This window comes from Nanorana parkeri, unplaced genomic scaffold (assembly GCF_000935625.1).
Source record: "Nanorana parkeri isolate BGI_ZX_2015 unplaced genomic scaffold, ASM93562v1 scaffold63, whole genome shotgun sequence".
Lineage (NCBI taxonomy): Eukaryota > Metazoa > Chordata > Amphibia > Anura > Dicroglossidae > Nanorana > Nanorana parkeri.
The window spans coordinates 628,577-653,937 of record NW_017306331.1 but is presented as its reverse complement, the minus strand read 5'-3'; the positions used below and the strand labels follow the sequence as shown (position 1 = coordinate 653,937).

The 25,361-nt window shown below is 40.8% G+C and overlaps 1 protein-coding gene across 1 annotated transcript in view; it reads left to right on the top strand.

Moving 5' to 3' along the window:
* The window catches only part of TTC7A (tetratricopeptide repeat domain 7A), a 277,635-nt gene that overhangs the window by 132,101 nt on the left and 120,173 nt on the right, over positions 1-25,361 (top strand). Inside the window, exons 13-15 of the mRNA XM_018576308.1 lie at positions 3,679-3,736; positions 5,957-6,029; positions 16,300-16,460. Of these exons, the coding sequence (XP_018431810.1) occupies positions 3,679-3,736; positions 5,957-6,029; positions 16,300-16,460 (292 nt within the window). The remainder of the gene's footprint in view (positions 1-3,678; positions 3,737-5,956; positions 6,030-16,299; positions 16,461-25,361) is intronic.

The window sequence follows — 25,361 nt, the reverse complement described above, 5'->3', positions numbered from 1 at the left end:
ATGCTGTTTTGGACATCCCAGTTATCTTTAACTAAGCCTGAGTCCTGCACTCTGTACTGTACAATTTAGAAAATGGGATTTCTTTTTAGTTACTTATAAAATCCTTTCTTGAAGTACAGTAGGGGAGGGGTTATATGGAGCTGTCCTATAAATCTGTTTGCCAGTGTCCAATCACCTGAAAGTAGCTGCATAGAACCCCTCATCTATGACTACTGTAGGCTGTAGGCCAAGAAAAGGATTTTAGAGGTAAGTCTAAAATCCCTTTTTTCAGGGTACTGCTTAAGCACAATAAACATTTCTAGATGTTCCCTAAAAGATGATCCCTGTTTGAATTCAGGTCCGTTCTACCTTACATATCAGTTTTAAGTCATTGTCAGTGGGTTGGATATGCATCAGTTTCTTATATTTTTCTTGAGAATCCAGTGGTCAGGTTTCCACAGAGTGCTTTCTCTCTCTGTCCTCTGCCACAAATCTATGAAAAGGTAATTGCAACTAGGTTCTCCAGTTATTTGTTTAGCATAATACCATCATTTGGCTTTATGAGGGCCATAGCAGATAGGCAAAGTGTGGAATTTTGTTGGGTTAGTGATATCTCAACACTGGAGTCACAGAGATACTAGAAACCATTTTTTTGTGTGGAATTGTCTTTTAAAATTCAAACATGGATGAATCAGTATCAATAAAATGTCTGTGTTCTCAGGAACCAATCCAATTTTCAACTATCGTATTTAAGGAAGGTTGAAAAATGTAGTCACATCTCTGATAAAAGAACCACTTCACTTACAAGATAAAAATCTTGGCATTGTTTATGTATGTAAAAAGTTTGTTAAAATATATTTATAAATGCATATGTCATGGTCCAAGCTAACTTTTTGTTACAGTAAAACTCTGTGAATCTGTTTGTTGTAAAGCATCAACAGTTTGTGGTAGCTCAAGTGTGGTAAACTTGGGCTGTAATTAAACTCCTGGGACCCTGAAAGCAGAGGAGACAATTAACCATGTACTACTGGAGACACAAAGCACTTTTTCTACTCCCAAGCTATAGAGAGTTCATAGGCTTATAATAATATAAAATTACAATAATTATATTTTATGACTTTCAGATTTAAAGAGAACAACTCATATACACAACTATGATGGTCCCAGGCACTCACCTATGGTTCTGTCACCCACCTGTTTGGTTAGCAGTCCTATCTGGACTTGGTTGGGTGTTGAACACTAATGTGGGACAGTCCTTACTCGCTCATCCTTCTGTCTGGTCTCCCTCTGCTTTTTCAACTCTGAGTTGTTTGGTGTACTTTTGGTTCTCTTCCTAAGTATTCCTCTATTCTGAATTTTAAGTTTGCCTCCATATGTGAGCACTTTATGACCTTAGACATTCTGTTCACCTGTGGAAACATGGCTAAACTTGTCTAAACATCAAAATGTATTGGTTGACATATCGCTTGACCAGCTTCCTTTTTATAGGAAAATTGGCCCATTTGGAAGTTGGCTTTGAGTAACCCATGCCATCCTTGCATGTCTGCAAGTATCCTAACACTGGTTTGGGATCCTCACAGAGAAGGCTAAAAAGGAAAGCTAACAACGTTTTTTTTTTAACCTTTAAAGAAATGTAGGTTTATGTATGACTTCCCACTATAATTACCATCAAATATAATGCAGATATCCTTTTTTTAACACAATTCGGTTCTTTATTTTGAAGGAGCTTATGACTTAGTGGTACCCTTCATCTTCTTTTTTCATCAAGATAAAGTTTATTAATGAAGAGCAAAGTCCTTCTGGAAAAGACCTAAGCATTGTCTTCATTGATGGTTGACTTACATTTTGCTGTCCATCTTCAAAGCCTTTAAGAAATGCTTTGGCAAAGTCTACCCAAAGTGTTATGTTTTCAGGCATGAGCACAGGGCTGATTCTTTCACAGGGTGGTGGGTTTCATGTTGTTTAGGAAGTTAAGAAGAAATTTTAAACCCTGGATGATCTTTTTTGCTTAGGTTCAAGAGCTTTCATGTGTTGGTTTATCTTGGATAGCATAAGCACACTCTAAAGTGGTTTCTAAGGACAACATTAGAATTTTTTAAACACTCATTTGAAGGAAAGCCACATACAGCAATCTTCATTTTTGTTGTCAAATGAGATATGCCTAAACAACATATTGTACTGGGAACAGGGAGTAAATGACACTAATAAATTAACTTTTGGGAACTTGCAGAACATTTAACTCCCTGAGGTGGCAGTTTGTATGTTATTGGGGATTCTCATTTTTTATGCTTGAAAAGATATTCTCCTACACTGGAAAAAGAGGTCTGCACCTACTGTGGATACGTGGAAACAGCTAGTCAACTCCTTGGTGCACTTTAAAAGGATACATGTACCAATAGAGGTTACCCTTTGAAGTTTGACAAAGTCTGGGCTGTGTGGATTGAAACGTCTGATACAATGGGGACTCTAAGATGCCGTGCATTTACCTGTATATTCTGCTTTGAGTTGTGCTACTAGGATGTACTATTTTGTTAACTACACCTGTGCACTTTTGAGGGTTTTTTTGGAATTTTTTAGGTTTCCTTGGAATTTTTTATAATTTTTCTTGAATTTTATATTTCGTCTTACTTCCACTTTGAACTGGTAATTGGGGGATTAGGCGTTTAGGTTTTGCAGTGTTCCTTTAGGTTGTTCTAGTCCCGTTTTGCATATGTTTTATAACTGTTTCGTGTGTACTTTATTCTTGTGTAAAAATTGAATGAACAGAATTTTTTTTTTAAATTAACTTTGGACCTTTCTAGTACAGCTCTGTCTGAACAGACACAAAATATAACGAAACTTATTTTTCAGTGCCTGCATTTTGCAACTGTAAAGTTTCACCTTTCGCATTTTGACATGTCAGATTTGCCTTCACTTGCATTTGTGAGAATATTAATATAAACACATCATATCATTCTGTTACTGAGACTTGAAAGGATAACTTTACTTTTAAATTTATCCAGAGATACCAAGCACTTTTGCACATGGAATCTGGCACTGCTTTCTTTGCTCTTTCCGTGGCTTTAGAACCGCTATCATCGGTCCAGGCCACCTTTAAAAGTTGCTCTGCTTACATTCAGCTTGACGGTGGTCTATAATGTAACTGTAGACAGGGACTGAGAACAAACAAGGTGTCTGCTCCACATTCCTGTTTTATTCAATGTCTTCACTGTGAAGAATCATACATGATGATTTCTTTACTGCTATGCCTCCATACAGTCTTTGGAGATCACCGACTGCAACAGTGCTTTTTTAATGTTTTTCTTATCTTCTTTGGATTTACAAAAGCAAGATCATGCAAAGCAATAAGCTGGCATTTAGACATGTCACCCCACATCCCACACTGCTATGCACAAAATGTACTTACCAATGGAGAGGTGATAGCAGGTGGCAGCAGTGTCTGCTTTTATCTTGATGTTAGCTTGTCCTGTACTTTAAAAAATTGCTCCAATTAACATTATATTTTAGTACATCCTGACAAGGATATAAAGTTGAAATGTATTATATATAAACTGTGGACCTTAAATTAAACACTGAACTCCTGGAAGATAAATACTTAGTGTGTGAATTAACCTTTCCATAACTTTAAATTCTTTGCTTAGCCATTGAGAATTTATTATGTTTAGCTTATCTCAACAGAAACACTTCTCTTTGTTGCAGCCATTCAGAAAAGCACTCAGGATGATTGGAGCAAGAAGGCTCTCCAGGCATTACAGAAGTAAGATTATTATTATGTGTATGTATGTGTACTTTAATCACACTCCTATTGTGGAGTTGAAAGTAAGCGAGGAATTAATGTCCTAATAGCTATACTATTTGAAGAGTCAATTGTAGCCACGAATACATAAACTTACTAATGAGATCAGATCAGTGACTTAAAGTGACTCAGTTCCTTTTTTTTAATCTTGCAAAGGCATCCGTGCAAGGTAAAAGGTTAATATTTACACTTTCTGACACCTTTACTAGCGGCCTTCACTGTCTTCACAACTACCCTGGCTGAAAAATCTTCAGCATCCAACACTTTAAAGATTGTCAAATGCCTGGTAACCTCTGTGCTGTGTTCTTTCCTCCGACCCCCACATAATTCCTGGACACAATAGTGACATAGGAGCCATAGGAAGAAACCTCAACACAGACTCTGTCAGTCACAGCACAGATGTTTCAGTCAGTGTGACTTGTAGAGGCAGTGGAAATCAATGACGTGGGCGGCAGGAAGGGTAAGTAAGCAAGGTTTTCTTAAGGTGACCCCAAAAAGGTCCTAAGTATAAGTGTATAAATAGCTTTTTTATTCTACGTACAATAATGGCAGCATCAAAATTAAAACCTCCATAGAGACATTGCTATGATTTGAGCCCTTAAACAGCTCTTTTACAAGCACAAAGTACATTTGTACATGACACAAAAAGAGCTATTTATACGCTGACACTTAAGACCTTATTTTTGGATTCTCATACCTTTGGGAGCCTCAAAGGAGGTGTACATATAAAAGCAGGGATGCCTTTAATTCTGAAATTTAAAAAAGGGTAAAAAAAAAAGTTAAAGTGCTGCCTAACAGAGGATGCCAAAAGATGCTTGCTATTACCTCTCGTATCCACAAAAGTCTCCTGTATGCCCTATGTAGGGGAATTTTCACTTTGTTATAGAGATTTGACTTTGTTTGACATGAACCTAAGCCCCACCCAATAAAACAAAGGCCTGCCAGCCCACTGTTAAATAAGAAAGCTTTGCTAACCAATGGGTCCCCCAATCATGTAAAATCTAACATTCATAGCAAGGAAAACGTACTCTCACATGGGTCATGCAGGATGAGAAAGATAATAACTGCCAATGTGTGAAAACTGCTTCTAGACAGCACTTCTAGTGCACGTTTTAGGGGTTTTATTTAAAGGGTGTTTGTAAATCCCCACACACCAGGGTCCTGACCTTTCGAACTTTTATTGACGTCAGATACACATGGCATCACAAGCATAAAGCAACATATCGGAACCTAACATGGTCCCGTCATCAGGCAAAAAGCCATAAGTCACTTTGCTTTTTGTATGATGAAGGGACCTTGTTAGGTACCAAAACGTTGGTTTATGCTTGTGATGTCATGTGTATCTGACTTGAATAAAAGGACAAATTGATGCATGGGACCTTGGTGTGTGGGGTGATTACTTCTGTATACATGGATCTGTGCGGCGCCATCCACTTCTCGTCCAGCACCCTTCCAGTAAATTACTAAGGGATTCCGGTCTGGAGTGCAATGGGACACTTGTACATTGTAATTTGTAAATCCCCAGGCTCAATTGAGGGAACTACTCCAGATTTTGTATGCTCCAGTTTTGATAAATTCCCCTCAAAATGTTCTAGTCATGTGTTGGTTGAAGAGCCAAGGGATGAACATTTTTTCTACTGTGCTGGTCAATGGTATGTGCTACACTATATAGTCAGACATATGTGGACACCCCTCCAAATTATTCAGTTGAGAGGTTTTGCAATAAAAGGTATTGTTAATTCTTTAGCATACCTACACATTTAGGACAAGATCCCTTGTGGCCCTGTGGCAGCAGTTTGTGAAAGATCCTTTTTTGTTCGAGCCTGACGGTGTCCCTGTACACAAAGCAAGGACAAGTAGGACATGGGTTTTGTGTGAAGGAACTCAAATGGCCTACATGCAGCTCTGTCCTCAACCCTATTGCACACCTTTGGCAATTGCATCCCAAAGACACACTCCAACATTTTCCCTGGAACACCAGATTCTGTTACCGCCATAAAAGGGGAGCAACCTATATATTAATGCCTATGGTTTTGAAAAGGGATGTCCAATAAGCTCATATAGGTGTGATGGTCAAGTGCCCAAAAACCTTGGCGATATAATGCATGCTGTTTTTTATTTTTGTTTTTTTAAGCAATAATGAGAGTTATCTGTGGTAACTGATTGATGCTGTTTTTACAGAGCGCATGAGCTAGATCCAGAGGACACACAGATCATTTTCTTCTGGTCACTACAGCTGGGACTTGTCCGGCAGGTGAGTAAGCCATGTTACTGTATGTGTCGGAGACCCATGCACAGCTGACCATAAAAGTCTTTGTAGCTGATAACTGCCATTCAAATTCAGATGTTCTTTTGCTAGCATGGGTTAATCACTGAAAGGTAATATCTGATTGCTGCAAGCAGAGAAGAAAAAACATAACAAATGCTTCTAGTTTTAACTGGTTATGTAGTATTTATTTTAGACTATCATCCATTTTCTTATCGGAAAAAAAAATGTTCTCCATGCTTATCTCTCTTTTCAGCCCACAGAAATAAATCTGAATATATTGACTTTCTGGCTAACAGATCTGATAATTATTACTTGGATATTTTCACATAGAGCAGATTGTATTTATTGTTGTTTTTCACAGATAATCATCTACCTTCATCAATATTCAATCAGAAACATGGCTAATGTTTAGGAAGAGCCTGTTGTATTTAGATCCCCTACAGTAAAGGCTGTTAAACCCATGTGTAGGTGACACTCCCAGCTGGGTTTTTTTATGATGGAGATGTTCTACTGGGTTTTAGGTGTCATTTTCTTTGTTCAGCTTACAAAATGACTGCATTTGTTATGTTTGAAGCTGAACTCCACAAACAATTCCCACTTTCATGGATATGCAAAAACATCTAACTTGAACAAATGCCCATCAACACACACCCTTAAGTAGGCTATACATGCAGTGAATTTCGGCTAGTCTTAAATTCGCTGTGTGGGTGCCGCTGTCGGTACACTTCTGCCCGACATCCATCAATCAGCTGATCAAAGAAGCCTTTTGGAACGGTTGCCGAATGGAGCTAGCAGCCGCTAGTCAGCTGCAGGGTTTTCTGACAGCGGCACAATGATATAGAAACAGCAAGGGATTCCTCAATCAACGCTCATAAGCGTTAATGGAGATATCTGTTTCGTTGAATGAAAAAATAGAACCGTGTATACCCAGCTTTAGTTTTCCAGCAACATTCTCCATAGAATAAAATCTAATAAAGGAATGGAGACCCTCTTGTAATGACTGCAGCGCTTGGGCAGATCTGGTAACCCCAGATTGCATTAAGGTTATATTGTTTGGCCAGTACAAATGCCAATAGCACTTTAGAAAAACAGTTCTATAGATTCAGAATCTAGTTTTTCTCTCTTATGTAGTGCACACAAAGAAATTGAATTTGGACAGATGAAGTCTTTACGTTAGTTCTGTTCTAGGTGGATCGAGGCAAGGCAAATAATCATTAAACTTGATTATGGAGAAGTTTTCTTGCTCTTGGCAAGCAGCAGTGGCAGCATGTACACTGAATTAGTTATAACCCTATGGACCATTAACCCCTGATTTGTACACCACGCGGTTCCTTCTTAATGCTGTGTCATTGCTTTCATGGCATATTGCTTTATGGCCTTGCCCTTCACCACGGTCGGCCGTACAGTACATAACATCAAATCCCTTCCACTCCTAAAACCACTGACTGATGAACGCGATAATGGCGCAGAGCTGCTACAGGCCCCGGTAGAATTGGCAGCCCATCTGATACGAGATTGCTGCAGAGCTCAGCACTGGCTGGGAATTCAAGCTGGCAAACGAGCCCAGGTCCCGGAGTTTCAGAACGCCATCTGGGAAGGCAACTTCCATGTCCCCCGTATTACACCGCTCCTTAATGAAATAAGCAGTGGCATCTGTCAGAAGATACTTGGCTGTTCATTGCTTTGCATAGGAAGGAAAGAAATTTGGAGCTAAACAAATTGTAGATCTGACATAGGCTGCCAGTGTTACATAGTATGTGAGGTTGAATAAAGACACAGGTCCATCAAGTTCAACCTTTGTGCGTGTACACAAGTCCCTGTGTGACCTTGTTTTTAAGTGTACCTGTACCCCTGTATGTTACGGTCTCTGAGGAAGTTATTTAAATGCTGCTTGAATTATTCAATACTCTCTGCTGATACCACTTCTTGTGGCAGTGAGTTCCAGACCTCTGACTGAAAAAAAGCCCCTACGCCCCCTGTGCTTAAATCTTTTCTCCACCAGTTTTAGGTGGTGGCCTCTAGTCTTTGTTATAGAGTTTACTGTAAAAATGTTTATTGCTGATGTTGCCATCACCACTAAACATTTTGTACATCATAATCATGTCCCCTCTTAATCTCCTCACTTCAAGTGTGAACAAGTTTAGATTTTGTAACCTTGTCTAATAGCTTTGGTCCTCCAACCCCTTAATTGGTTTAGTTGCCCTTCTCTGGACTCTCCCCAGCCCAAGCACATCTTTTTTGTGGATTGGTGACCAAAACTGGACCGCATACTGCAGATGAGACCGAACCAGTGATCTATAAAGTGGCAAAATGATTGCTTTGTCTCTACAGTACATTCCCTTTTCAATACAAGACAGTACTCTGCTCGCTTTGTTTGCTGTAGCCTGGCATTGCAAGCTATTGTTCAATCTGTGGTCTACTATGTTTATTAATCATTTTTGTTCATACACATGTTGTATGCAACTGCCTGAAATATCTCTTAAAGCTAAACTCTAGGCAAACTGCTAATATTGCACATCAGAAATACATATAAGGGAACTGTTTAGCTTTCAAAGGTTTTTTACATTACTGACCATTCATTTCTGAGATTTACACAACTCTGCTGCACAGCACGGACCTGATTTTTTTTCTCTGCCGCAGTTGAGTATCAGGCAGCTGACTGATCAGCTTATCAGTCTGTCACACTGCTCTATCCTGCTCTCAGCATCTTCCTTGCTAGCACATAAGCACTGAAACTAGGGATGCACTGATACCATTTTTTCCCGGACTGAGTACAAGTACCCATACTTTCCCTCAAGTAGTCGCCAATACCAATTACCGATATATTTTTTTTTACTGCCATGTGACAGTTTTTCTAAAACAATACTGACTTATGATTTTAGGACAGTGGTGGAGCGCCAGGTGCCTCTCGCAGCTGTGACTGCTGTGACCCTGGTAGTTGTAGAGGGACTACAAATCCCAGTAATACATTATACAGCAATGCACAATGGCACCGACTATAGAGGACTACAAATCCCAGCAATACATTATACAGCAATGCAAAATGCCACCAGCTATAGAGAACTACAAATCCCAGTAATACATTATACAGCAATGCACAATGTCATCGACTATAGAGGACTACAAATACCAGCAATATATTATACAGCAATGCAGAATAACATCAGCTATAGAGAACTACAAATCCCAGCAATACATTATACAGCAATGCAGAGTAATATATGAATTTGCTACATACTCTGTGCTCTCTGCTCCGGGATGCTGGCCTGATGTCTCGGGCGGAGGGTCTGAGCAGGGACAGATTTGAAGGGTCTCATGTGAAGGTTCCTCTCCCAGCCAAAGCTGAATTAATTTGTGTCTATTATATCTGGATAGAAGGGGAAATCCTCCGCACACCTTGCAGCAATCAAGGCCTATGTAGACAATGGTGCTTGTAGTGATGAACACGGATGGCACCGTGCATACACAATGTAGGAAGAGGAATCACCAGCACTCAGAATAATCCAACATGTCCATTTATTGGACATAGACGTCACATAATCACAAGAGCCAAATGGCTTGTGGTTTATGGACTGGTGATTCCTCTTCCTACATTGTGTCTATTATATCTGCCTAAAGTTCAGGTTTAAAGCAGCTGGGAAGAGGGCCGTTAAAGTGAACCTGTCGCTTTGCCCTGCAAATGTCTGCGGAGTGGGCAAATCTCTCCCAAGCTCTGACCTCACCCAAACATTAGATTCAGATTTTGCTTTTGTCCTTCAACTTGTGTTTCAGATAGATTTCCCTACTTTGAACTCTTCTGTCTGGGAGTTTGTCCTTGGTAGTAACCACATTTTGCACCAATTTGTTGTTTTGTTTCTTGTTGGAATGTAAGCCATGCATTCCATATTCTACCCCTTCCCCTACTCTGTTACCAGTTTGTCTTTTAACTGATAATAATTATGTGCACACCCCTGACAGTTACTGCAGGACTCCATGTATGCAGAGAATGCCTAACATTAAAAAAAAAGTTGTAATCAAAATGATTCAACCCCCATTGCCAATCAGGTTTATTGGCAAAATTTACAGACTTTCAGTTGTTTTGCAATGAACAAATCCAACAAAAGCAATTGAAATAGGTCACAAAAAACACAAAAAATGTTTCAAGTGGTTTCCCCAAATTCAACTGAAAAATGCAACTTTTAACCCTTTCGCTGCCAAGCCCTCCAGAACATTTTGCACCTCAGCTGGCCACACCATTTTTGCAATTTTTCCCATTGATTTGATTTTCAATTGCTGCGTTTTTTATTATTACAGGTATTTATATAGCACCAACAATTTACGCAGCACTTTAGATAGTCCCCACCCTCAAGGCGCTTACAATCTAAGGTCCCTATCTCACATGCATACATAGATGGCCAACTTAGAGAGGAGCCAATTAACTTACCAGCATGTCTTTGGAGTGTGGGAGGAAACTGGAGTACCCAGGGGAAACCCACGCAAGCACAGGGAGAACATGCAAACTCCTTGCAGATAGTGACCCTGGCTGGGATTTCAACCAGGGACCCCCAGTGCTATAAGGCAGAAGCGCTAACCACTATGCCACTGTCCTGCATTGCTAGTGTTTGTAAAAAAAAAAGACCCCCGAAACCATATATTTCCTGAAAGCACAGGCCAGGTAGAATAAAAAGACGGTGCTCCTAAATTTGTAGGCCCTGCGATAATTGGGCCCATTGACACCTATATTTCAGGTGTGATTAGGGATTCCTGCATCAGGAACTTGCGTTTTCCTGCAGCAGGAATCCCTAATCTGCCATTTACAAGCGGCAACTATCATAAGAAAATAATTATCATAAGATCATTTAAGAGGGCGTGTTTAGGGGTGGAGTTAAGGCCGGGGCAGGGTAGGGGTTAGGTGGGGCAATTAGTGGCGAGTAATTAAGGCCTGGCTAGTAGCTCAGGACTTGAAATTTTGAGCCCTGATCTAGACAATAGGTTTCAAAATAAAATTTTCCCTACTGGCATGTATGTGCAATAAATTCTACCTAGATACTGTGCTCCCCCCAAGACACTAATCACCGACTGAACATTGCTGATTCAGATTCTGTAGTCTTGCTCTGTTTGCCCTTTTAGATTGTAAGCCCTCAGGGGCAGGGCCCTCCTTACCATCTTGTCTTGCTTTGTATTGTGATTGTAATGTCTTCCCTATATTGTAAAGCGCTGCGCAAATTGTTGGCGCTATATAATCCTGTATAATAATAATAATAATTATACTGTAATAGGGTGAAGCAGCTATAGGGCCATATGTTCAACTCCAGAGCAGGGGTAGGCAAATTGTGGCCCTCGAGCTGTGGTCAAACTACAAACCCTATTATGCATTGCAAGATGCTGGCAGCCACATGCATAACTCCCAGAGGCACATGCATGATGGAATTTGTAGTCTCACCACAGCTGGGGGGCTTAGGTTGGCCTACCCCTGCTCTAGAGAATTTCAGCTTGCCTAAAACTGGCCATACACTGCTTGAATTTTGGCTTTTGTTTTGACACACCTGCCACTGTCAAAAACTATAGCCTGGCAGGGGGATTCCTCCAACCATGGTGTTTAGTGTGGATGGGGGAATGAAGAGTGTTTTATTATTGAGAAAAAAACAATAGGTGTATGGTCAGCATAAGAAAAATCATAACATTGGGGTAAGAGTACAAGACATGACCTTGACAGTACTGCAAGGACACTGTGATGAGATTTATAGAGGCTGTCCATTAGCAGGTGCAGGCTGTCCTGTGATGTACAGCTTTCAGCTCATTAACTTTCACAGAAAAACCAAGACTGCTTTCAGTGTCAGCCTTTATCTTTATTGAATCCTACAAAAAAAAAATGATATCTACAGCAGCACTTCCCCTTACAACCAGTCTGCACAGCTGAAGATGGATAAAGGCTAAACAGTCCTTTACTGTCCTGCGTAAGTTAACAAGCTGAAAACTGTAATTCACTAAACAGCTCCCCCTTGTGACTAATGTGAACGAGTTTAACTGTTTCTTGGAGAGCCTCTTGACAGTTCAGGATTTTGTCACGACAATGATATGTCAATAATCAAATGAACTACATAAGAGGCCAGGACTATAATCACATTGCAGCTGCATAATGTAAATATATAGAGGAAACTAAGAGAATTATGTCTGGTCATAGTGACTCCCTGTGTAGTAGAGGGTTATTCATTGACTGATGATGCCAGCCTGGTTCCAAACACGCAATGAATCACTGATAAGATGAAGAATATCTTTACTGCACTTCTCTTTTTTTTTTTGGTCGAGATTCGATGGATGGGATAATGGAGACCAGAGATTCTCATGTTCTGGGTCTTTGTCTTTGAATTAATTTTGGCATGCTTACTTTAGTAGGGGTAGGCCCAGAGCTTTGCTTGTAATAGGGGGTTATCTGAGCTACAAACATTTTAATGCCCACCTTCTTGCCTGCGTCCCTTGTGGCAGAAAAAAAACCTTATCCCGATGTTGGCTAGTTAATCAAAAGCTCATGAGAGGAATATGGGTGCTACCATTGCTGACCTTCTAAAAATGCTAGTTGCCTAGTTCTCATGCTGATCCTCTGGCCTCAGCACCCTTAAGTCCCTTAGGCTGGGTTCACACCATTTTTCGGACCAGATCTGGAACATAGTGCATTGTGTTTTTGCAGCGATTGAAAATTACATTTTTTTTTCTTTTTGTTTAGCTTAAAATGGTCTTACAGGTGCGTTCCATGCGGTTCTGATGCGTTCCAGTGCATTCCAGACCAGACAAAATAGGACAAGCAGTATTTTTCTGGTCTGGTCTGGAACGGACTGCACCGGTGAAAACAGAGACCAGAAATAGCATAGGGATACATTCCGTGACGTGCGGTACCTCATATCTGGGTGAGGCATTCCCCGACACCGGCCGAAGCTTTTTCCTCCATAATTCCAGGTAAGGCTCGGCCTCCCCTGACCGCACGTCCCTGGATACATTAGGATGCATTTTGGGTCTGGAAATAGTCTGGTTTGGTCTGGAGGTAATCTGGATGTGGTGTGAATGGACCCTCAATAAGAACATACCCATGCAATACCCAATACATTTGGAGCTCCTTATCTAAATACCTTATTTTCTCTGGGTCAGTCCCTCAATGTTAAGCAGGTTAGTATGGCATAAAGGCAACTGGCATTTTCAGAAATTGAGATAAGCAGTGGCCACTTTTCTCTCATGGTTTAATATAAGAAGGGCTCTTTCCGTGCTCAGCCGATGGATTCTGTGGCAGCTTAGCAGAGCTTTGGATGATGATTTATTTCCCTATCGCAGAGAACCATTCACTTAAAGTGTAAACCCTAACAATGAACTGCTCTTATTTGCTCCCTTTTGCTCTGGGTAATATACCTTTGAAAGTGTTTTGCTATATCTATTGTAGAAGTGTAACAAATACCTGTTGATCCTGCTAGAAACCTTGTGAGTTGATAAGTTCCTATGCTCTCTGGCGCTCAGTCACATTGTTCTCAGTTCTCTCTGTTGACTGCAGAACACTTCAGCACCTATGTTACAGAGAAGAGGGTCTTCCTGTCCTAGGGTGACAACTCTGCTCCTCCAAAGATACAATACAGTGAGTGAGCATTGTCACCCTAGGACAGGAAGTGTGTTGCTGGCAGGATCATCAGGTAAAAGAAAAAGAAAGCAGCCACCACATTCAAGAACATCGAACATCTGGTAAGTTGCAATATTTTACACTTTTGTTACAAGATTTAGATACACGTCTTAGTGAGAACAGAGAATGCAGTGACAAGGAGACAGCCATCTCATCATACGATTGATAAATGAACTTTAGCACCCAATCTTGGACAATGGGTATGAAAGGTGTCTTGAGACTTTTGACCTGAGAGTGAACATGATCTTCTTGGGTCAGCTAAAGTATGTGCAGAATGATATTACAGAACAGCTGGTATGTGTACTCCCCCATAATAGTTTTATGTTCACAGTTTAGAGTCACATTCTACAGGAATAACAGGATTTCAGCTGTTGGCAGAGTGCCTGGGAAGCACGTTGGTCCTTTGGGCTATTTTCTCCAACAGTTCTTAGTGTATACATTTTGTATAACCCAGATAATAGTTCATAAAATCTTGATTTTCATCTTTCTAACATTGCTCACTCCACTCTGATCATTCAGGACCTCTGTAGTGAACATACACTTGACAGTGCTAAAAAGTAGACACACTGTCTGAATAGATCTTACTGGGCATGCCTCACTTAAAAGTGGTAAACTAAGTGGTTCTGTGTAAACATTTTTTTGCATGGGAATTGCAATTTCATTATGAGTTTTTGGGGGGTTTTTTGCATCCAAATGTATGTTAAAATACCTAATACCACATGTAAACATACCACTGTAGTATATTATTTGCCTTATAAGTATCTTCATAATATGGTATTGTACTCAGTGAAACAAGCAGGGCACTCCAGCATTCACAACCAAACTAGCATCTCCTTCACTTCCCATCCAGGGGCTAGGGTGGAGGAAAGAAATCCTATACTCCTCACTTAGATGTTTACAGTGGTCCTAACAGAGTAGAGTCAAGATATTGTGAGTACAGATGTGAAATGTTAAAGCAGAACTCCATGTAAAATATTATTAGCCCTTGCAGTGGGGCTACCCCCGCACTGCAAGGGTTAAGTGCTCATTTTGGTCTAGGAGATCAGGACCGCCTGCAAATAAAAAAGTTATACTCACCCGATCCTAAGAGCTGGCTTGCTGTTAGACCGGTCCTTCCAGCGTTCTCCATCACGTCTAATACACTGCGTATTGGATGTGAGAATGCCGAGGGAGATGCCATCACTGCAGTGTAGGATGAGAGAGGCATGTGACAGCCAGCCAGTTCCGAGGTATAGCTTTTTTTTATTTTAGTCCCTAGACAAAAACGAGCAGTTAACCCTTGCAGTTCAGGAGTAGAACCACTGCAAGTGTTAATATTATTTTTCCCTGGAGTTCTTCTTAAGATTGTTGTACCCTATGATGGCATAGTAATTTTATGTTTATAGACAATATGCCTCTAGGATATACAGTAATAATAAAAAAGTTACAGAGGGCAGGGACAACTACCCCCAGTGTGTCTGTCTATCATGCTGCCTGATCAGCGCCACCGCCTGAATGCAGTATCTTCCATACCAAACACCTGTCTCCAAATGGGCTATTTCAGTCGGTCAAGTCTAATGCAGGTCAAAGGTCGAAGGGCCAGCAGAAGATCTGCTGCCTTTAACACAGTTGGCCATGCTCACAACCTCTCCTTTCGACACCACATACAATAATTGTCCAAATCTGGCTGCCATCACCTCCATAACACGTCCATAATATGACTCATCCTAACCAATGGCATCACCAAGTTACTAATTCACTCCCTTGTTCTTTCTTGCCTTGACTATTGCGATACCCTCCTCCATGGCCCATGTCTACACAGGCTATACCCCCTTCAGTCTATCATGAGTGTTGCTGCAAGTCTCATCTACCTTACCAACTGCTCTGTGGCTTCCATCCCTCTCTGCCAATCCCTCCATTGGATTCTGCTCACCGAGCAAAAAAATAAAATCCAGAATACTAACCTTGTCTTAAAATATCACCAAACCATCTTCTCCCAAGACCTCCGGCTCTCCAGCTCACTCATCATCTCCTGTCATACTTGCCTTCAGGACTTCTCCAGAGTCTTTCCCACCTTCTGGAACCATGTAACCCAATCTGGCCTGATTTCTTCTTCAGAGAAGCATATTCCGTCTCTACCTAACAACTGAACTTTTACTTTTTCCATCAGCTCATTCCTGCACAGTTGTTAGCTTTATGTATCATTTGTCCCTCCTTTTTAGTTTGTAAGCTCATGTAAGCAGGGCTCTCCTAGCCCTCTTCTCTCGAATTGGCCGCAGCGGGAGCAGCGTGTGACGTGTGGCTCAGGCCGCATGTGGAGCCCGGAACAGCCCCGAACAGGCAAATCAATCGATAGCCGACGAATCGACGATTGAAAACGTTGCCAACGTTTTCAATCGTCGATTTTAATCGACTAAATCGATTAACTGTTGCAGCTCTATTGTATTGTAACTCTACCGACTCTCTGTATAATGTAAAGAAGTGTGCAAACTGTTGGCACTATATACATTCTGTATAATAATAATCTGCTTAGCGACTGGGATATACATTCACTTTCAGCTTCTCTATCCATGCTTTATTACTTGTAAGTCATCTCGGTGGTCCTGATCTCTGACAAAAAGTTTTTTTTCTTTACAGATAGCAGATGCAATAGAACATCTCCAGGAAGCACTCAAGCTCCGCAAGGATGATATATGCAGTCTGCACCTCCTGGCCCTTTTGTTATCAGCACAAAAACAGTATAAACACGCCACGGATGTCATCAATATGGCCATATCTGAGTACCCTGAAAACTTCAGGTTGGTGTGGAGTCGCCTTTTTGTCATTTTTTGGCTTAATTAATTAGGCAAAGTGCAACACGCAAAATACAAGAACCACTTGCGTCTGAACAGGGCTCTTGTGTCTGAAAGAATTTGTTTGAAAAAAAGCAGAAAATTGATTGGTTGCCATGGATTCTCAAAACTTTTTATTCTAAAATAATGAAAAAGATTACCTTCATTATTTGTCTTACTTTTTATGGCTCCAGCACACTGTTTGGTGGTTAGCATTGCAACACATAGACTCGATTATGATGCTCAGACAGATCTTTACCAGTGCATACTGCTAATTAGCCCAGCAATGTGGAATCTTGTGCTTAGCTGTGCAGTAGTTCCCTATTATTATCCTTATCATTAAAACCCCTTCAAATTTCCCTGGACGCGTTGACATTAACTGCCAAAAAGCATTCCAACCTAAGATCACACATTTCAGTAAAGATACTTGTATTGTAATGTGACAAAATGTCACTAGCAATTCAAATGCATTGCTTTGAGGCAAAGGCCTTTTTTATGCAGTTGGTATTTCAGGATCCTTTCACATTATCCATTGCCTTGTGTTTAAAGCCCAACTCCAGGTTTTTAGAAACCATCACCCACCATCTCCCCCTCTCTAAAGGGCCCGTTATCCCCTCTCCCTGCTCATATTTTTTTCTCTTCTTACTTCTTTTTCTTACTTAATTATCTGTAAGTGCCACTCTGTGCAGTAAGTAGTACTGTGAGCCAAAGCCAGGAGGATGACCCCCTTTCCCTCCAGGGAGTGGAGGAGGACCGCTGTTGGATCTTTATGTGGTGAGTTGGCAATGGACAGCTCTAGAAAGGAGCCGAGTATTGCAGTAAAACCTGCATTTTTTTTAAACATACTGGGCTACATTTTCTTTTTGCCATTTAATTACAAAGTTGGAGCTGGGCTTTAACCACTTGATGACTCCCTTCCTGTGCAGGCCATTTTTTAGTATTCAGCGCTGCAGTACTTTGACTGACATTTATTCAGTCATACGAAGTCGTAGTGAAATGAATTTGATATAATTTTTTGGGGACAGATAGAGCTTTCCTTTGGTGGTATTTAATCACCACTGGGGTTTTTATTTTTTACTATATTAAGGAAAAATGACCAAAAATGTTCCCCTATATGAAGTTATAAAACGTTTATTACTAACCAAATTTTTGGTAAAATATAAAACACGGGGTCACATCCGGTAAATATTGTTAAAGATGTCACCAGCACATCATATTGAAGTGAAGAACACGTCTGTTTCTTGACGCTTCATGTCAAAACAAATAGCAACGTTTCGGGGCCCCGCTGGTCCCCTTCATCAGGCTTGAAATGATATGAAGCGTCAATAAACAGATGTGTTCTTCACTTTAATACGGTGTGCTGGTGACATCTTTAACAAGTTTCAGTATTGGCGACGCTATCCGCGGTCCCTTCGAGCACCCACACTGACAGGGATACTGATAAGGAGTACAGCAGGATTCTGGAATACATACGTCGGGTAAATAGATACCAAATATGTCAAGCCTTAAAATTGCGCGCGCCCGCGAAACTGCAAAAAACTACAATACCCAGAATTGCCCATAGGCAACAATTTAAAAGCTTTTCCTGCTCATTAGTTTAGTGTTATCAGTGATTGATGGCCCTAAAATTATTGATCGCACTCTGACATTCACGGTTATATGTAACATGTGCAGCCCATTTATCATTTTCGTGCATATTTATAAAGGGAGTATTTACACTTATATGTGCGTATACGTGGGGGTGGGAACTTAAGATTTTTTAGGGTTTTTTTTAAACTTTTGTTATATGTGAATTAACTTTTTTTTTCTTTTTACACTTAGGGGGTTATTCACTAAATAGCCGAAGGATCCAGCCGTAGCTTCGGCTGATCCTTTGGCTCTCTTCGGCCGCCGATATCTGTGCTAGTAAGCTGTGTGTCACCAAAACATACAGACACAGCAAGGCAATCCAGTTTTCTGCTCCTTGATCCCCTCTCTCCCCTCCTCATTTCTCCAAGCTATTAGATAGACAGCTACTACAGTACAGACTGCTCTGTCCCTTGTGAGCTTGTACTGGGCAGGAAGTTCAGGGAAGCCACGCTGAGAGAGTTGGAGCCACCTGTTTAGAAACATGATGACCGTAAGCACATAGATGAAAGTATCAAGAAATCTTTTGCTGGACAATGTATATTTGTTTGATCAGTATTAAAAAACATTTGAGAGTTGAATACTACTGCAAACGTAATGGGCCTTGTACTGTGCGGTTTTTCTAAAGGTGCCCATACACCTTACGATTATCGTACGATAATAGTATGCGATCGACTTTTCGTACGACAATCGTAACGTGTGAATAGAGTGCCTGACCGATAGTACTGTACAATCGTACGACTTTTGACCGTCAAGCATGTTTGAAAACTTTGGTCGATCGTACGATGTTCGCATGGTTGGTGGCGTTTCCGTCCGTCAAAAGTCGCACGATTAACACTGCGCATATGAAAATAATTACGGTAAATTACCGCAAGTCGTCCAGGTGGGTTTTTTTTTAAAACTACCGCTGATTGAACCTTGCGATAATCGTGGTAGGATGGGGCCGTCGTACGAGAATCGTACGACGGTTCGATCATCGGACGAAAAGTTTCGTCCGATAATCGTAAGGTGTATAGGCAACTTAAGACAGGGAACTTTTAGGAAAGAGCAGATTGATAACCTCATCAGTGTTCTGCTGCTCTCTCATTGTCCAATCAGCAGGCTGACAGCTGGTTGTTGACCGAGCTGCATTGCCTGACTGCAGTAGAGAAATGAGAGGCTCCGCATCTGGCTAAGTTGGCTGGTAGGGATGCCTGGATCACAAGACTTTGGTGAACAGAATTACAAGTGTTTTGGCAGGTTAGATAGTTTCCATGAATGTTTAGATAACCATTTGACTGATTTTAGCTGTAAATAAATGGCCTAAATGCCAAATACCCGGACATAATAACAACTAGAGAAGTCAAATCTGTGTATCTGTTTATTAGATGGCAATCCCTTTCCTCCTCCATGTGCCTAACAAGCCTGCTGTCTTGATGCATTTCCTCCATTAATATAGTATAACAAGAAGCCAATATAATATGAAATCCTGATTTATTAGGTGTCATCCCTGCATTGCCTGACTAATAAAAGCTCTTGCAGTTCCTGTGTACAGTGTATATTGCAGCGTTTCCATAGCAGCCCGCTCTGGCAGCTTTTTAATATGGAAACAAATCTGCTCTCTCTGTTTAACAATATCTAGTGCATGAATCTTGTCCTCATTACATTACCTATTCCAGCCCAGAGAAATCTGTTATTCCCAAACAGATGTTTCCCTCAATGCAACTGGAGCTGGAAACAAACTCCAATTGCTTTTTTTTTTCCCTGTGTGTGTGAGAATAAACATTTACTACCTGTGGCATTGATCTGATACATAAATTCAGCTTCCCGATGGTTAATGCTGAACCCCGGGCATAAGTACACAGATGAAATGCATAGATTTGCTTTACCTGGCCTTTATATTTATGTTCATCCATTTCTGAAATTTACAAAGCTCTGCCACACTGCACAACCCTATCTGGTAGGGAAGAAGACCAGATTTGTCTCTGCTGCAGTTCAGTAACACTTATAGGTCCTCTCCTCAGCCCCATCCTGTGACTGGACAGCGAAATGAGAAGTAGAAGACTGATGAGCTCATCTCTGTCACTCTGCTCTTTCAATCCATCAGCCTGTCCTGTGCACTACAGCACATCTAATTGGCTCTGTGTATTATTTCTTATTTCTTTCTACCCTGCCTGAGCTTGGCTGTACAGTGACTTTAAGAAGCTGATATCAAGTCAAATTAAGGTATTTATGCTGCTTGCATTTAAAAAATACATTACATGATGTGTTGAAGAATAAGGAGCTGTATTGATTGGTTTATTTTATAGATGCATAGACTTCAGCTTTAAACATGCAAGAGGTTGAAACAGGGTTATTTAAAAGGGAGTGTAATGTATATTGTTAGACCAGGGCTGGACAAATCCCAGGAGCCGGGTAGCCCAATGCTCCTTGAAAACTACTGCTGGCACCGACATTTGAGGTTGTCTTTAGTTGTCAATGGAGCTGGCTCCTGGATTGGACAGCCTGGCTTCTAAATTCAATATTGATTGATTCAACCCTTGTTGGACAAATGTGACAATTTGTAATTATATGATAGATATTGTATATGTACATGGGTGCAGTTATATTTTCTCATTACATTTGCACCCTGCATTTCAGTGCTACACAATATGTGTGCTTTACAGCTCCTCTATTGCAGTGCAAGCCTGTGAGTCGTCCAACTCATTAAAAGCTTCCTATGTGGCTGATTTTCCCAACACATGTTAAGAGAGAACCAGAATAATTGCAATCAGGCACAAAAAAGTTCCCTCTGTTGGCTAATCTATAACACAGTAACAAAAATATGGAAGAGCAAGTGTATAAAAATGTGAATGTCACATAGAAAAATGAAAGTAAATGGGGCACTAACTACTCAAAATATGGCGACACTAAATATGCGCTGTACCTTTCTTTGAATGAGAGGATCAAAATTATTATATGACCCAAGCAATCTGAAAAGTGGGCCCATCTTGAGGCTTGGTCATGGATCCCAATGGCTAATGTTCTTAGGGCCTGTTCACACGACATCCGTTTTCTGTGCTGACCTGATCTGTACGCTCCTGCACTAAAAATGTATCCCTATGTGTTTTATGGGCTACAGTTCTCATGTGCGCAGTCTGTTCAGGGTACAACAGAAAAAATACTGCATGTCACATTTTGTACGGTCAGGAAACAGTCCGGAAATGCAAAACGCATCAAAAACGCACTGCAGCTAACATACTGACAGCCCCACTTCAGCAAATACTTTTTTTGACTGGAACGCATCAAAAACGTGGCAAAAACACATAGCACCGCGTCTGCAGATCCGCACCTGATCCGGACCTGAAACTCATGTGAACAGGCCCTTAAACAGGGATCTAGGTGGAGAACATACACCTTTAGTTAAAAGCTTAAAAAACAATGTGAAATCTCACACCTTTTTATCGCTTTATAGTCCTTTAATGCTGCATTTTTGCTCTTCAGTAAGAACCCGTTCACACCAGGGCGGTTGCGGATCAGCGCGGTTAGTGTGCTGATTTCAAAAGGGAGGTTTTGGTGAGACACAATTAAAAACGCCCAAAACTGCACTGATCAGCGTGGTTTCATTGAAAGCTGTATGGAAACCGCACTGATCAGAGCGCCAAAAATAGTGCAGGGAGCGTTTCGGATCGCGCTGAGCCAAATCCGCGCGGCCAAACCGCCCCAGTGTGAACGGACTCTCATAATGCTTCTTCCAGGCCTTGCACTGCTGTGCTCTATGCTGGAAGAGCTGAGTAACAGCCACACCCATCAGGACAAGTGCTCTCACACTAACCTGCATTGTGGAGGGGGGGGGGTGTTTGACTGCATCTGTTACATACTGCAGTGGGTCTTAACCTGGTGCATATTGCCCAGTCATAGTTAGGCAGCCTGTATCACTGCTGTAACAGGGAAGTTGAGTTGAGTCAAGACAATCAAAATGAAGGCTGTTAGTACAAAGTCTGTCTGACTGATTATATATTTCTGTGACTTCAGTTGGGCTTGTAGCACAGTTTTAAAAACTTAACTCATTTAAAGTGGTCCTAAACTCTAATATAATCCTAACCTGTTTTACCCACCCTGCAAAATCCTATCAGCTGCGGACACCCAAATACAGCGGTAATGGCAGACCATAGAAATTGTTGAAAGGCAAGGTTTGTTTTAAGGCAGACCATAAAGCTGAGTGACTCTGTCTAAATGTCATCTTATGTCACCCTAGGAAAGGACCATAGAACATCTCCCCCTTTCATTTTCTTCATAACATAAGGTAGAGGTGGTTTGTTTTTTTTAGTCCATGGAGCTATCTGGGATATATGGTATGTAAAAGAATGCAGCAGAGAAAGTTATCAGCTCACAACATTTCTGGCTGGATCAAGTTTTAATTTGTAATTTTTTTTGCACTTATTTATTAGAAAAGCTTTCAATGGTATATACTACGGATGTCCCGATGCCACTTTTTCAGGCCCAAGTACAAGTACATCCCCTCATGTACTTGCCGATACCAATTACCGATACTTTTTCTTAAAGGGACAAGTGACTTTAAATGATCCATAGTACAACTACATGTTATGTACTATGGATCATGGTTTAACCTATTCATGTTAGCAGTGGAGAATTGTAACTCTATTGCTGGAGTGTAGTGGAGGTGTGTGCTGTATATATGTACTACATATACATTACACACGTCCAGTACACTATAGCAATAGATTTACAGCCAGCCCCGTCCCAGCTTCCCTTACTCACAGTTTCACTCCGATCCCCGTAGCCTCACGCGGTGCCTCTTGTAGTCGGCGCTGGGCAGGATCGCTGCATCGCATCTCGGTGCTCAGCTTGTGGGAGGCGCTCACAATTCTGCCCTGCTAACATGAATAGGTTAAATCATGATCCATAGTACATATACAGCACATACGTCCAACACTGCAGTAATAGAGTTACAATTATCCCCTGCTAACATGAATAGGTTAAATCATGATCCATAGTACATAACATGTAGTTGTACTACGGATCATTTAACCCATTCATGTTAGCAGGGGATTATTGTAAATATATTGCTGCAATGTATGGGACATTTGTGCTGTATATGTACAGTACATATAGATATACAATTCTGCACTGCTAACATGAATGGGTTAAATGATCCGTAGTACAGGGCTACATATCATGTACTACGGATCATTTAACCCATTCATATTAGCAGAGGATAATTGTAAATCTATTGTTCAGTGCATTCTATATGTAGTATATAGTACATGTACATATAGAGTGCCTGCAACAATACATTTACAATGATCCTCTGCTAACATGAATGGGTTAAATGATCCATAGTACAGGGCTATATACAGATCATTTAATCCATTCATGTTATTATGTAATGGCTGCACTGTATTAGCAGTATTTACTCTATATGTACTCTACATAGAATATATACTGCTAATACAGTGCAGACAATACATAATTGCTTAATAAATCCCTAAGCTTCGCCGCTAGGCATCGGGGCATTACTTGTTAAAATGCCCTGTATCGGGCCCGATTCCGATGCTAGCATCGGTATCGGGACATCCCTAGTATATACATTTAAAAGAAATGGTTAAAGAGTTAATTGTTAGCATTTACACTTTAAAGTGACACTAATCTTAGGAATTAAAGGAGAACTATGGGGTTAAGGCTTTTCCCCATAGTTCTCCTTAGGGTAACGGGAGGACACAAACTAGCGTCCTCCTGTCACCCTAGGCTGAGTATACCGAGAGCCGTGACAGGATCGAGAGGTGAGCGAACGCCGGTATGTGTTCGCTCACCTCCCGATCTACTGAGCCGACCTGTGACAGTCTCATTGTCACAGGTCGGCTAGAACTATGAGGTGAGTGAAAAGCACTCACCTCATAGTTCTCCTTTAAATCTTAAGAATGCATAGCCTATTCTAAAAATGTATCTTATTTGTGTATCACTCGGCTGTAGATCCTCAAATCATCTCTGCATTGGTGCTGACACTGTCCTTCCTTCTGGAGGGTGGCTACTTTACAACACACACAGGGACCATGGGGAACAAAAGTAGCCACCCTCCAGAAAGAGGGACAGTGTCAACAGATTCAGCACCAATTCAGAGATGATTTGAGGATCTACAGCCGAGTGATACACAAATAAGATACATTTTTATAAAAGGGCCGTATGCATTCTTAAGATTTAATTCCTGAGTTTAGTGTAACCTTAATGGTAGTAGAGGGCAACATTTAAGAATCAGGAATAAATGGAATCAAGCTGAAATAAAGAGATAACGGTAAAGAAAATGATTGTACAGGATAGATTTGTATTCTGTGGATTTTGCAGTTATTCCAGTAAATGATTATGCTATAAAGACTTTTCTTATTTAGTCCTTTTACGATTCCTCTCCTGATCCAAGGTTGCTGTTAATTTACCTCTTATTTTTCTACAGAGCCAGAGAAGTACATTAGCCAATTTTGCTGTCTACATTTTCAGCGGAATGGTGTAATGACATTATTCTTTCCAGTTGATATGAGTTGTTTGTGAATCCCTGTACTGATCTTCTGCTACAGCTTTCCCCTAGCGACAATGAGAGGTCTGACCCAATAAGAAACAGCAAGTGCAGCCTTTAAACTCAGCCGGCTATCCAATCAAGCTGGTTCATAAATCAGGAAGCATCAGACATCACCGGGGCAACCAGGAAGCTTTTCTTCCTAGCTGAGAACCTGCTGTAGGGCACAGAATATTGAACAGGGATGGCATGCTATATTAAGTGTATGTCACATATTACAAGAAGAAAAAAATCACACAAGTCCTACTTTTCCCATCTCTTTATTTGGTTCTATTGCACATCACGGGCTGCTAATCCAGTTATCACACTGCCTGTATTTTGTCAAATAGAAAATGACAAAGACAGCAGGTTAATGGGATGCTTACAAAATAATGTGCATTTGTGGATTCAAGAGGCACAATTCACTGTCCCATGTGTTGTGAGGATGGGCATTTTTAGACATGTGACATTATTTTCAGCTCTCATTGCGTGTCATTCTAAAATGAATAAAGCTTAGAGTGGAGCCTAAGCTATTTTTTTTAATCAAGGTAAATATAGGGTACTGATAATAAGACATCCTCAGGCTTATTGAATAAAATATTGCAAGGACACAAGAGCAAAGTGTATTACCCGTAGAAGTCAACCAGAGTCCAGCTTGCATTGATATAACTTCATTTAAGTTAACTCTGATTGTTTGGCTAGTTTTTTTTTTTTTA